The sequence below is a fragment of the Sphaerodactylus townsendi genome, linkage group LG02, assembly GCF_021028975.2.
Source record: "Sphaerodactylus townsendi isolate TG3544 linkage group LG02, MPM_Stown_v2.3, whole genome shotgun sequence".
Classification (NCBI taxonomy): domain Eukaryota; kingdom Metazoa; phylum Chordata; class Lepidosauria; order Squamata; family Sphaerodactylidae; genus Sphaerodactylus; species Sphaerodactylus townsendi.
In genome coordinates this window covers 28,783,611-28,797,951 of record NC_059426.1, presented here as the reverse complement: position 1 = coordinate 28,797,951, position 14,341 = coordinate 28,783,611, and the positions used below count along the sequence as shown (strand labels likewise).

At 43.4% G+C, this 14,341-nt stretch overlaps 1 protein-coding gene across 4 annotated transcripts in view; it reads left to right on the top strand.

The window, feature by feature from the left end:
- RAPGEF4 (Rap guanine nucleotide exchange factor 4) overlaps positions 1 to 14,341 on the top strand; it is a 206,971-nt gene that overhangs the window by 176,171 nt on the left and 16,459 nt on the right. For all 4 annotated transcript variants that reach the window (XM_048484158.1, XM_048484159.1, XM_048484161.1 and 1 more), the window contains 4 exons: positions 974 to 1,071; positions 8,459 to 8,584; positions 9,059 to 9,237; positions 13,044 to 13,134. In XM_048484158.1, the coding sequence (XP_048340115.1) occupies positions 974 to 1,071; positions 8,459 to 8,584; positions 9,059 to 9,237; positions 13,044 to 13,134 (494 nt within the window). The remainder of the gene's footprint in view (positions 1 to 973; positions 1,072 to 8,458; positions 8,585 to 9,058; positions 9,238 to 13,043; positions 13,135 to 14,341) is intronic.

Below are 14,341 nucleotides of genomic sequence, written 5' to 3'. Positions count from 1 at the left end.
GAACACATTTTAGCAGGGTCCTTTCTGAAGTGCAGATGCATTACATGCCCTTAGGGATATCCCAGACTATAAATATGACTATAAACATGACAACATAATTCTTCCTGGGATGTTCTGCTGAGGTAGCAGGGTTTCATCTGATTAACTGTTCACATTTTCTTATAATCTGGTTGCCAAAAAAAATATATTGGATAGTTCTGGTTGTCGAAGGCTTTCACAGCCGGATTCAACTGGTTGTGGTGGGTTTTCCGAGCTGTGTGGCCATGGTCTGGTGGATCTTGTTCCTGACGTTTTGCCTGCATCTGTGGCTGGCATCTTCAGAGGTGTATCACAGTGGGAAGTCTGTGTGTAACAGTGTATGTAACAGTGTGTGTAACTGTGTGTAACAGTTACACAGTGTGTAACAGACTTCCGTCTGTGATACACCTCTGAAGATGCCAGCCACAGATGCAGGCGAAACGTCAGGAATAAAATCCACCAGACCATGGCCACACAGCCCGGAAAACCCACCACAACCAGTTCTGGTTGGGTTTCTGATCCTGGTGAGCCACTGAATAAAGAACCAATTGGAAGCTTTTCTTTGGAAGAAAGGCCGAATACAAATGAAATGCGTTTTAAGAAATAGAAAACTGGGAGACTGGTGTGACTTAAAAAAAAGTTGCTGAGAACATGTAGTTGCATTCACACACGGTGATAAATCAGAGTTGGCTTGAACCATGGTTTATGCAACAATTTGTTGTTAATCTGCCTGGTGTAAGTAACAAATCCAAGGTTGTGTGGAAGCTCCAGTTCGTCTATTACCCTCTCTTTATTTTTCCTGTATTTCAATCCCAGACAATTACAAGAGCTAGTTCTAGTTGACAAAATATGGTGGATGCAGACATAGCAATTTAAGAGCACCCTTGCTGAATTAGATCATGATCCATTAAGTTCAACATTTTGCAACATATCTCTCATGCTTTTATGTTTACAGAAAAAGTGGTGTTCAAACCTAATGATGTTTCAGTGTTTACAACTCTCAGCGTTAATGGACGTCTCTTTGCATGCCCCCGAGACCAGTTTGACTCACTGGTATGTAAGTATGTTAATCTCTGACAAACATTCCCAATTCAGAGGGTTTCTTAAAAAAAAAAAGAACTGGATTCTTGATACAAGTCTTTCTTAGCCTGCATTTTTCTTCTTTTCAGCTTTCTAGCAAAATGTCCTCTCTAGATTTTCAAAGCCTATGGGAAATAGAAATGTTGTAAAAGACCACTGCAAAGAGTAAAGATAATAAAATAATTTTTATAAAGCAGGGTGTTTATTATTTTCCCATTTATAGTACATATCACATCCCTCTGTGAACATACAAGAGTAATATTGCTCAAGTTTCCAATGTGAAAGTGATTACATACCACTATCCTATATTTTCTCTTCATTAATGATAAAAAGAAGTTGCATGCAATAAGATGAAATATTATTTAGATTCAGGTATGATGCAGTCATAATTATTTTAAAATAGCATCCCAGATCTCTGTAACTAAGACCACAAAAGAGGTTCACGTTTTTTAAAAAGTCTGGTTTTCCATAAGCACAGAAAAGATGCTTACAAATACTTACCAGAAGTAATTCCACCACTCTCTAAGGAGGTCTACTTTTATTGACTTGAATGATTTTTTTAAAAAACTGTGTTTTCCATTCCTTTTAACTTACTTAAAAACAGTTTTCATAGCCAAGTGGTGTCCACATGGGTACTGCTTTTATTGCTCTAATCCTTGACTCAGCCTTGTGGTCTGCTTCTAATAAGCTATTTTATAGGTGAGTGCCCCCACCAAACTTGGGGGGGGGGGGCTGCTGTTCCGATGCAGTGCTGCCTTGCTGCCTCCAAAGGCTTTTCAGTGGCGTGGAAAGGAGGGAAACCCTGAAACCTGTCTGCTCCCGAAAAGCCCCTTAGAGATGACAGGACATATGCCACCGAAAAACAGGTGTAAATCCAAGGGCTGGTGTGCCAGACTACCAGCCCTCAACTTTAGTTGGCCCCATCCCCAGGAAAGCCCCAGCCTGCCCCCTTCTAGGCTGGCATCTGATTGGGATGCCAACACAGCACCACCCCAGTCCAGACTTCCGGGTTCTGCAATAGCGGAGCTGTGTGATGGCCAGCCATTGGCATGTCTTCTCCTCCTCTACCGGGGTCACTGCCCTGGGGAGGGAAAATGTGCCAATGCGAGGGTGCACTGCTCCCCCCCTTCTTTGGATGGGGTTTTTAATTTCTTTCTGAAGTACTACAGAAAAGAAAATTTTACCATTGCTTCAGGTGCAAAGAATTTTTTAGAACTATGTCTATTGTTAGATACCAAAATAAAAGTGCAGGCTGCCAATACATTAAAAAGCTTTGTTAACCAGGATTCAGTTAAGAGGGCAGGTCAGTTAACCAGGTTAGTTAAACAGTGATGCGGACAAGTGCCATCTGATGCCTGCAGCCACATGCTAGCCAAAAAACTCAGGCAGTAGCCGATCATTTATCTTTGTATACCTTCTGCCACTGTGGATTCTATGCAACTAAATCGGGGACAGACCTGCAAGTCAGATCTATATAAATACATTTTTCTTCAACTCAAACCTTCCATGGTACAGAAAAATGCAAAAAAAATTATATAGCAAACACTTAGGTATAACAGTGAATACAAACCTGGAGCAGATAGTTTTTCTGGTGATTTTAGTTGAAGAACATGTTCTTGTTTGTCTTCAAGTCCATGAAGATTCTTCTGATTTAACTGTTCTTTCAAGAGGAATTCAGTTCCATCAAATTGGACAGAAGAGTAACTGGACTATGATCTGCACCTTATATAGGGTGATAAGAATTCAGAAGTTCATACCAGTAAACAGACTATCCCTTTCTGCTACTTTCCATATACAATATGCCCCCTTCCCTGTACTTGAAGGCTCCGGGTGCCATCTTTCCAACTTTGGGCTTTCTGAGTGCCTTCTGGGGTTTACTCAGTCCTTCCAGCCAAAATTTTTGTCTTGCCAAAATTGCATAATTTTAATGAGAGGATTCAGCACCTGCTGTTAAAATGAATGTGATTTTAAATACTTTAACTTTACCTAACTTATACTGACATTTTTAATACTTGCGCTGACCTTCCCTTTGGAAAACCATATAATATGTCTGGCAAAAGCTTTAGAACGTATGTTATTCTAATTTGAATCTGGAAAGTGTAATGGTCTGATTAGACAAGTTTCTCCCAATCCAGCTCATCTTTAATTCGTGGCCAATGCTCATCATTTTAAAAAAGGGTGTGTTGGGGAGAAATTGGCTCCTGTGCATGGCAACATGAAAGGCTTCACCATTCCCTCCCACCCTGCGCTATTTTGTAAGCAGAAAAGAGACCAGTGGGGGGCTGTTTGGTGTACCCCAGATTCCATTTGTCTCCTGGGGTTAGACATTAAATGGGAGTTGTGGTGGGTTTTTCAGAAAACCAGTCAGACCCTAGAAAATGGACAAGCCAAGCTGGCAGCTGCAAGCCAATACCACAGGGGACGCTCACCTCAGAGCCTTCTGTTGCAGCCATGAACCGGTTTGTCTCCTCCTGCCCAGCTGCCAGCTTGTATAGGAAGAAGTAACTAGTGAGCTGACACCAGTCATAGTTTTACTAAAGGGTCTGTGCTCAGTGACTGCTGGAACCCTTGTCAAGATGCTGTGACTTGGCAGGGGCGTACCGCCCAGGGGGACATATGGGGTCAAATGTCTCCAGTCACGTGGGGGGCCCCCCGGAAAATTACCCCCACACTCCTACTCCCCCCCCCCCCGGTCCATACACTGACTTCAAGACCTGGTGCAAAAAAGTTGTTTGGTCATGGTGGGGGAGGGTGGCCGCACATATTTGGGGTGGAAAACTCGGATTTTGCACCGGCTTACATTTTCCCTAGATATGCCTCTGGACTTGGCTCTGCTTCTTCCTGGCCACCGGCAGCTCACTGGGAACTTTCCCTGAAAGTCAAACGGCCAGTCCTCCTCTAGCATGCCGAGTTTTTAAAATTCTGATGCCTTCATTGCCAGAACAAAAAGTATTTAGGATTGTTTACAAAAACTAATCTCCCATTCACGGTTGTTGCTTTCACATGAGAAGAGAGAAGCCCTTGCATAAGTTGACTGGTGATAACCCATTTGCAAAGCTGTGCAGTTGGTCATGGCAGTTAGCCCTTATACTTACCCACAAACTACTTACGGAAGAGTCACATTGAAAAATCTGTTTGAAATCTTTGTGGCTTTATAGTTTGTATTATTTTAGATCTACGATCTGAACAGCTTTAGTGCAGGGAGGAGAGAATGGAGCAGAGCTGGAACTATTCTGTTCTCTTTTTTTGACAGCAGCTGGCCATCAAGCTGAACCGATAAGTCTGCTTTTAGGAAAGAAACCGCTTTTCCCTTCCACTGACTGCCATAAAGCTTTTAAAAGCACATTATCTGCTTACCCCCCACCTGTGCAAAGTCTTTTGAGGATTCTGCCTTAGGAAACAGAGTACCAAGATTAGCCAGAATAAAACTACTTTAAATTTGCAGCCTGGCCATAAGCCAGTTAAACTGTGCTTGAATGTCAGTTGACTCGGTCCCAGTGGTCCCTAGATAACACTTTGTCCCCAGACGTCTCCCTGTGGCTGTGTGTGTGTGATATCAGTATCATACCAGACATGTATTTCCCACCAGATACTGATGTGTGGGAATAATCATGTAATAAGCATGTAAAATCCCTTGATACTTAGGCTTCGAAAGCACAAGGAAGGTTTCTCAGGTAGTCTGAAAACTGACTCCCCAGTCCAGACCTCAGACAGTGTGTTTTTCTTTTCTTTTTTATGTCCAATTCAAATTTTATGCCAATATATAGGTGTGTCTGAGGACAAAAATACCCAGAGTGGAAAGAGTGCGATCTCATTGGCCAATGAGAAAATAAGGAAGTCTGGGTCATCTAATTTGCTTCCTTCTCAATATGTTGAGCATTAAGACAGAATTGACCTACTGAGCCAATGTCACATATTTCTGGTTATGTGGGTACTTATTTAGGATCTAATAGTATGGAAATTCAGAGGAGGGGGTGAATTGTCAATGAACTGCACTGCCCTCTTCTGGAATAACAAGTAACTGAAAGTGTAACTTGATTCATGGTTGGGGCGCTAACTGAAATTACTGATCCCAAAACTAAAAAGTCCTCATTTTTGCAAGGACAGACATTGAATGTATTTTCTGTTTCATATGTAGAGCCACCTTTGAAAATGCATGTACTCTGATGTGGCAGTTGCACAAAAAAAGTGTGCTTTTTCATTTTTAAATGCCATATAAGAAAATCTTCAGGTCAGGTTTTATCTGTGGTCAGAAATCAATTTGTGAACATTAAACCAAGTTTGGACGAAAGTTAACAAAGGGTTATGTTTGCTTCATTCTTTTGATAATGTAGGTGTTGTATCTCTGTACACCCTGTAAAATACATATACAAACCACACAATATACTATTTGTTTCAGCTTACTAAAGTTCTTCTGTACACGTACATCACATTTAATTTGTAGAAGTTGTAAATAAAATACAGTTCTCTATAGTAGAAAAAACGTGTGGTAATGTAACAGGTATGTTTATTTTTGTTTTGTATTTATTTTAAATATGTACTATTGTGTGACTCGCAGTTACTGTTTTTATTGCTGTATTTCCTGGGTGGCATAATGAGCATCTGCTCAAAGTTTCTTTTTGAAAATAGGGTAGTGCTGTTGTTAAGAAGCATTTCCACAACAAAGGAGAAAATTGTATATAACTCTTGTTAAACATTTCCGGTTTTGGTACTCATACTTTGCCCCAATCCTGGTCAATGTGCACAGCCACCATTTTGTCTCAAAGGGGAATGTGTGCATTTTCAGCATGGGTACACTTGTGCCAGATTCAGGCTCATGTGTGCCAAAGCCCAGAAGGGCACTGCTGGGAAGCGCTAGGCCGCCTCCAGAATAATTGACCATGTGGCACAGGAAGTTGAAGCATGAACTAACTGAAAGTGCTGCAAGAGGTTTTATCCTGTTCATGTAGCTTGTTCTTCTTGTGCAAGAGTGAGTGACAGGTGTGACTTAATATGATGTTCTATGGCTTTACTTGCCTCAGATGGTATTTTGGTCTTGAGTTTCCTCCTGTCCTCAACAGCACTTTTATGGGAAGCGTTGGGGGAAGAGAGATAGGTGGGAAAGATCCACTTGTGCCCTCTGTTCATGGGAGCTTGGATCCAACCCACTGTAGATGGTACGTTTTTTCTTATTCCACAGAATATATCACGAATGTGCTTTTCCACAAGGAATGCCATATATTTCCATGCATGCTCAGTTGCAGCAATCACGTATAGGATCCAGGTCTGGGTCTGGAAACCATGTCGCATGAGTTGCTATTACTTGGTATTGTTGACCTAACCTAGTTAACTACATAGCTCTTCAGCTTATTGGTTTACAAACAGCCTTGCTGAAGCATAAAAGTAGAAGGTCACTTTAACAGAAATTATGTGTGGACAAGCAGCCTTCCCCCTAGGCTATACAAAAAAGTACATAGCTCAGTGGTGCTTAAAGTACAGTGTAGATTACAAGATCTGGCTGCAGATCAGTATCACACCAATGTTCCTCTCTGGGCCCTGTCAAAATGTCACCGAAGACAGAAGTTAGGGAAAGTAAGCTGATTAGAACTTTGAGCCTTAGAGCAGAGGTGAATGGCATAATGCATTATTCTATAAATACCATGTAGGAACAAGCAGGGGCGTAACGAAGCAGTCTTGGGCAAACTGTAGCCCTGGGCAAAACCTGAGTTGGATGCCCCCCCCCCCCCCGCCCCCATGGGCGGCCACTCCACCACAACCAAATTTCTTTTTGCACCAGGACATTGGTGCCTGCAGGGGGTGCATTTTTAGACATATCAGCACCAATATTTCAGAGTATCATCAGGAGACTGTCCTTATGCTACTCCCCAAGTTTGGTGAGGTTTGGTTCAAGGAGTCCAAAGTTATGGACTCATTGCAAGTTTTTTGAGGCACTATTTGGTCAGGCGCAATCATTGTCTACATAGTAGTAATGGTTAATTAATTTATATGTGTGCGGTTTACAAGGCGTGGTTGTGAACGTTTAACATTGTTTTAATGTATTTAATGTATTTAATGTTTTAATGCATTTTAATGTTTTAATGTCTCAGTTAGTAGATAAATGCCTCTTTTCTACTTTTCTACTAACTCTGTAGTTTATAATGCCAATAAAGGCTTTGGAATTGGAATTGGAGTTATGGACTCCCAAAGGGGGTGCCCCATCCCCCATTGTTTCCAATGGGAGCTAATAGGAGATGGGGGCTACAGTTTTGAGGGTCCATAACTTTGGCCCCCCTGAACCAAACTGCACCAAACCTGGGGGGTATCATCAGGGCAGTCTCTTGATGAGACCATGAAAGTTTAGAGACTGTGCCTTCAGAAATGCCCCCCCCCTCCTGCAAACCCCATGGACAGCAATACAGAAAACTCAATGCAGAACAAAGATTCTTGGGCAAATTTCTGGGATGTTCCTGCAGGGGGCACATTTTTGGATGTATCGGCACCAGAATTTCAGGGTATCATCTGGGAAACTGTCTCATATGGTACCCCCAAGAAGTTTGGTGCAGTTTGGTTTAGGAGGTCCAAAGTTATGGACCCTCAAAACTGTAGCCCCTATCTCCTATTAGCTCCCATTGGAAACAATGGGGGATAGGGGCACCCCCTTTGGGAATCCATAACTTTGGACTCCCTGAACCAAAGCTCACCAAACTTGGGGGGGGGTAGCATAAGGACAGTCTCCTGATGATATGCTGAAATTTTGGTGCCGCTAGCCTAAAAACTGCGCCCCCTGCAGGCCAAAAATGGAAAACCACTAAAATACCCAAAAACGAACCCAGCATTTTGATGCCCCCCACAAGGTGATGCCCTGGGCAGCTGCCCACCTTACCCAATGGGCATTACGCCAGTGGGAACAAGAGGTTTCAAAGATATCAATTAACTAACCTTTGCTGATTGTCAAGTGATTTAAGGGTACCATCTAAGAAGCGTTATGCCTTTTTAAGTCCTTTGGAATCCAAGGACTTGGAAGGCTGTGTCTCTGCATAGGATAGCACTGTTAAATTGTGTTTTTACAAATGTTAGGGAGTGTTACATAGGGCAAAATGTGAGGGTTGTATAGGCATCATCATAGGTGCTTATTACACATGTATCTGCTTCACAACATGTTTACATGTTGTGAGGTAGACATTGTGTTGTATGTGTGTGATTATCTCACATGACACTGCACTTGTAATGTTTGGGGGGCAGACCTTATACCAGCATTATCTCTAGAAATCCATGATGTTGGAAGAAGACATGTTTCTCATTCTTACTGTATTTTAAGAAAAGAGACAAGAAAGAGATCAGATTAATCAAGGTCTCAATGTATCACCATTCTTGTCCACAGACACCACTACAGGAACAGGAAGGTCCCTCAGCAGGAACTATGGGAACGTTTGAGCTCATGAGCTCCAAAGACTTAGCGTACCAGATGACAGTGTATGAGTGGGAGCTCTTCAACTGTGTGCATGAGGTAATAAGAAATCATGACTCTTGTCTATTCTGTTTCAAGCTTTTCCATTTAAGGATGTGGCCTAGCTTATACAAGGAGGAGAACTAGGTAACAGGACTCAGAGGTGAACTGTACCCTTCAGATGGTTGTGAGGGGGAATACTATTTATTTCAGCTTTTAACAAGCTACTCCTTTACTGTGCTGTTTTCTGCTTATAAGGGAGCATTCAAAACTGCAATCTAATGTGGTATATTTTATTCTACCTCATTAGTAGAGATGCCAGATTCCAGGTAGTGTTCCTGGGATTACAGCTGCTCTCCAGGCAAGAGAGATCAAGTCATCTGGAGAAAATGGCTGCTTTGGAATGTGAACTCTATACCTTATTGAAGTCCCTCAATAAGGGCCCACCAGGCTGTTTTGTCCCCAAAACTGTTTTAAGAATATAGATAATCTCTGTACCTCCAATTCTTCCCTATGTCCTTTTTTCTTTTCTAGTTGGAACTAATCTACCACACATTTGGAAGGCACAATTTTAAAAAGGCGACGGCAAATTTGGACCTATTTCTACGACGGTTTAATGAAATCCAGTTCTGGGTAGTCACCGAGATTTGTTTCTGTTCCCAGCTGAGCAAACGTGTTCAACTCCTGAAGAAGTTTATTAAGATAGCTGCCCAGTAAGTATAGTCAGTGGTATCAACTGAGGTGAAAACATCCACAGCGCTGTCCAGTGTGCACTTGGCCGTGATTGCAGAAGTTATTACCTTACCTCAGCCAAAATCTGGTAACTGTTTCTTTCAGATGAAAGCTATTTGCATTCACACAATCCATCTGGGTTTCTGAAAGGACTTGTAACGGCTAATTTGTGTGAATCTGTAATCCCACATCTGCTTCCAATGCTCTCAGGATGTCTGTGAGGCTAAGTAATTAATTACTCAAGACCTACGTGTCCCCTTTGTGTTTTAGGATAGGAGGATGAGGGAATCCCAGGGTCTAATAACTACACTGCCCTGCCCGGGCAACATCACAAAACATGGTGGTGACGTGTAGATAGGAATATTGAAGCGTGATGTGAAATTTCTTTTAAAAAACTGAGTAAATAGAGATTTTTTAAAAAAAAATCTGGGGCGATTTGTATAGGTTCAAATTCTCTCTGACAGCAGCATCTTCAGTGGAAGCAGAAAATGAGTTGCTGAATGTTCTCAGTCTTGCCCATGTCTATAGATCCGTGGTGGCGAACCTTTGGCACTCCAGATGTTATGGACTACAATTCCCATCAGCCCCTTCCAGCATGGCCAGCGAGAATACCTGACTATTTTTATTTATTTATTTATTTATTTTATTTAACTTAATATACCGCCCCATCCCCGAAGGGTTCTGGGCGGTGTACAACATAAAACCATACATAAAATCATCATACAGAGCTTCCATAAATATAATAAAAACAGCAGTTATCCTAAGATGGCATCCCACCTAAACCTAATCCTCCTAAAAGGAGGAGAGAGAGGCCGTGGGTCCTGATGGTATTAGGACCTATAGGTCTCAATAATGGGTCCCGATGATATTAGGGACCCATGAACATCGGGGGGGGGGGAGGGGGGCACAACTCAGCGGCTGGTATCTCCAAAGGCCCGGTGGAACAACTCAGTCTTACAGGCCCTGCGGAAATCACCAAGGTCCTATTGAGGGCTATTGTAATAATGGCAGTGAGCCCATAGTGGTTTGAGTGTCGGACTAAGATCAGCTTTGGATCCCTACTCTGCCATGGATGCTCACTGGGATCAGTCATTCTCTTTCAGACTAACTTTCCCAGTGACGTAGCGCCCAGGGGGCCGGGTGGGACACGATGTCCCGAATGCACGCCTTGCGGGGGGCGTGGCTATGTGGCCCACCAGGGGTGAATGGGAGCATTCTGGGGGTGCAGGATGGATGTCCGCCCCAGGCACAGTTCCCTCTCGCTCTGCCTCTGAACTTACCTCAAAGGGTGCTCATTGTGAAGCTAAAATAGAAGAGGGGAGAACAGAATCATAAGCCACTTTGGGTTCCCATCGGGGTGAAAAGTAAGATATACATAGAGAAACAAATCAATAAAATAATGACAAGCAAACATCTTCAGGTTCAAATCAGAAAGGGTCTTCCATTGGAACCGATTTTGGAGAATTCTCGTGGAGGGGGGGCTTTTCCTGAGAGTTCTACTGGCATGGAATTTTCCAGGGCCTCCCTGTGAGTCTAAAAACCAAGTACCACAACCAGCCACAACAGTCTCTTCTATTCATGTGTTTTCGCACTCCTGCATTCCTCCTAGGTGACCTTGGGCTAGTCACAGTTCTCTCAGAGCTCTCTCAGCCCCGCCTACCTCACAAGGTGTCTGTTGTGGGGAGAGAAAGGGAAAGGAGTTTGTAAGCCACCTTGAGTCTCCTTACAGGAGAGAAAGGTGAGGTATAAATCCAAACCACTGTAACTGTGGGATCAGCATAGACTGCAAGTTTGACAGTAAAGTTGGAGTATAGCCTAGGAAGAGCCCTTTTTTATCTTTATTCCCTTCTGCTGTGTTTCCATTAAGACCTAAGCATAAAGTAATAGAGTCCCCATAAAGTCCCCACATAACACCTGAACTGCAATTCCAGCTGGAGATCTGAGTTTCAGAACACATAATTCTGTATAGAAAATCAGTATTATGAAGCATTTGGACTACTATTCCAAGCCTAGAGGATATAGACGTCAATAGCATCAAAAGTTAACATACTTGCAAAGGGGATGTTGTCTTCTTTTTTGCCTGCATGAAAAAGCCATGCTTCAGGTAGCTCGGACAAAGCAGGTGTTTCACATTCTGATCAGGAGAGGGCAGTAGCATATATGCAAAAGAATGAAAATGGGATTTTTCCCCCCTAATTGGTGCTCGCACAAAAATAGGAAGGGGGAGTGTTACTAAATAAATGATTTGAAGAATTCCCATACTTTCTCTCTTTTTACAACATCAAGCAATCATTATGCATGAGGGAAAAGGAAATAGTAGGGGGGAAATTCAGAAAATTCAGGAGTTGAGCAGCTAGACAGATTTCCAGTATCAGAATAAGATGAATCTCATACAGCCCCGCTTGACAGTCCCCTGTCGTTTTCCTGGTTGGTCGGACCATTGTTTTGGTATACTGAATCGCAAAAGATAGGCTTTTACTTATTACTCAGCCTACTTGGGAGGGTCTGAAAATTTTCCAAATATTAACTGCAATGTTGTATTTCTTTCTGTTACATCAGTTGTTTCTCCCAATAAAGATAGCTACTATAGCAACAGGGTTGTTTTTTTTTTTTTTGGGGGGGGGGGGTGATAAAAGCAATAAATGTAAAGGGAATGCAAGTTAGGAAAAGGAAAATAGGCCTTAGTGTCAGAATAAGTGAGGGCAAAGATGTTTGTTCATTAAAAGCCTTGGTTGAGCCCACATGTTGACATCTTCTGCCAGAGGCGTAGTAAGAGAAAATAGTTCCTGGGGCAACACTTGCTCTGGGTGCTCCCCGTGCCCACTCCCGCACCCCACGTACCTTCGGCAGTGGTGTCAGGCAGCCGGGGGGGGCGGGGGGAAGGAGCAGGGGTGTGGGGGCCATCCCCGGGTATATGTCCCCATATGTTCCCATGGAAGCTCCGCCTCTGCCTTCTGTTGAAGACATGGAATTCCAGGTCTAGCAGAAGACTGTAGTCTGGCTGCTGGACCCACAAACTCCCACCTGCTATCTGGAGATCTGCTAAAATTGCATGCCTGCAAACAAGTCTTTCAGCAACCATTATTCCCAGATGCCTGCTGTAAGAAGGGAGGAATATTCAGCGGGTTAACTCTGCCTCCTAAAGTGGTTTGACATGTTCTGTGATTACCATCTCTTTTCCTTTTTAGATGGCAACTGCAGGATCAGGTAGTGCCCTTGACTTAAGAAGGCAGTTTTCGTCCGGGAACTTATAGGCATTAGCTCTTCATGCAAGTGCTTCTGCATCCTGGGTTCTGCTGTTAGATATAGGCACTTTCATGCACACTAAATAATGTACTTTCAGTCCACTTCCAATGCACTTTAGTGGCTGTTTGCAAGTGGATTTTGCCATCTCGCACAGTAAAATCCAGTTGCAAAGTGCATTGACAGTGCAATCCTAAGAACTCTTTCCTGGGAGCAAGTCCCATTGAATAGATCGGAGTAGGATTCTGAGTTGATGTGCTCAGCATTGCACTATAAAAAGTGCATTACTCACTGTGCCATAATCTCTTATTCCATGTGCTGGATGCTTTGGAACTATGTTCCTTGTCAAGACTGTCTGTCTGTTATTCTCCATCTACGTAGAAGCCACAATTTTCTCATGTATTTTTTGTATGCTCTACTTTTTAAAACTTTTATGAGCGTGCGCAAGTCTAGGGTTTTTTTGCCAAATAAATTCCTTCTGTTATTTTTCTTCTTTCTCGATTTCTTTCTCCTTTCCGCTAACTGCCCATCTCTTCTGTTTCAGCTGCAAGGAATACAAAAACTTGAATTCTTTTTTTGCTATAATCATGGGGCTGAGCAACGTTGCCGTGAGCCGCCTCGCCCTGACATGGGAGGTAAGTGCCCGCTAGTTAGTAGCAGTGCAATCAAATGCAGCACTGCTCAAGTCTAAGCATATCAGCTTCATCAGATTTGGGCCGGATTAACACTGCATAGGATCACACTAGAAGCTTACGGTTATTGAATTGGATTTGGTCCATTACCTCAGTTGCTGTTTTGTTTGGAGAATTTATAGATCTAGCTGGAATTTATGCTCCTGTGAGGGGTTTACTTGAACTCTCTGGAACACTTGACATTTTCTCCTTTGGTTGGCTGATACACATTTACCACCTAGCACAACACAGACTGGTTTTGAAATTCCTCTCAGTTTCAGAGCAGTGGCAAAGCTACAAGGGGATGGGGGTGCGCCGTGCACTGGGTGCACGCCTGGGGGAAGCAGAAAATCGCCCCAGGCCCCTCCCCTTTCCCCCGCCCCCTCCGTGGCACCCCCCCCGCAGCACCCCTCCTGCGGCGCCCCCTTCCCACACTTACTTCAGTTCCTTTCCTTTTTGAGAACTTTTTCAGGCTGCAAAAGGCCTGTTCACAATAAAAACTGCCTGAGGAACTACAGTTCCCAGGAGACCTTGGGGCTCACAATGTCTCCTGGGAAGTATAGTTTCCATCAGGCTGTTTTTACTGAGAACAGGCCTTTTGCAGCCTGAAAAAGTTCTCGGAAAGGAAAGGAACTAAGGTAAGTGTGGGAAGGGGGCGCAGCGGAGGGGAGTGCGGGGTGTGTGCAGAAAATATGCGCACCGGGCACAGTTTGGGCCAGCTACGCCTCTGTTTCAGAAGCAGTCTGACATTATGGGATGGCACTGGAGAAGAACACATCTAACAGTGGAATCCTGAGCAAAGCTATATTTTTCTGTCCACTGAAATCAGTGGCTTGGCCTGCCTTGACTTGCATGGTCCTGGATGTTCCGAGCTTGTCAGCTCTCAGAAGCTAATCAGGGTCAGCCTTGGTTATCACTTGGATGGGAGACCACCAAGGAAGTTTGGGTCACTGTGCCGAGGCAGGCAATGGCATGCCACTCCTGTTTGTCTCTTGCCTTGAAAACTCTAGAGAGTCACTAAATGTTGGCAGCAATTTGGCAGCACTTTCCACTCCCATCTCAGCTTAGGACTGCACTGTAAAAACCTTTGGATGATTAGAGGTTTATTGGCTACCAGCATAAATATTCCAGTAATTCTAACCCAGGCCAGAGGGCTAGTGGGCCAGCAGAG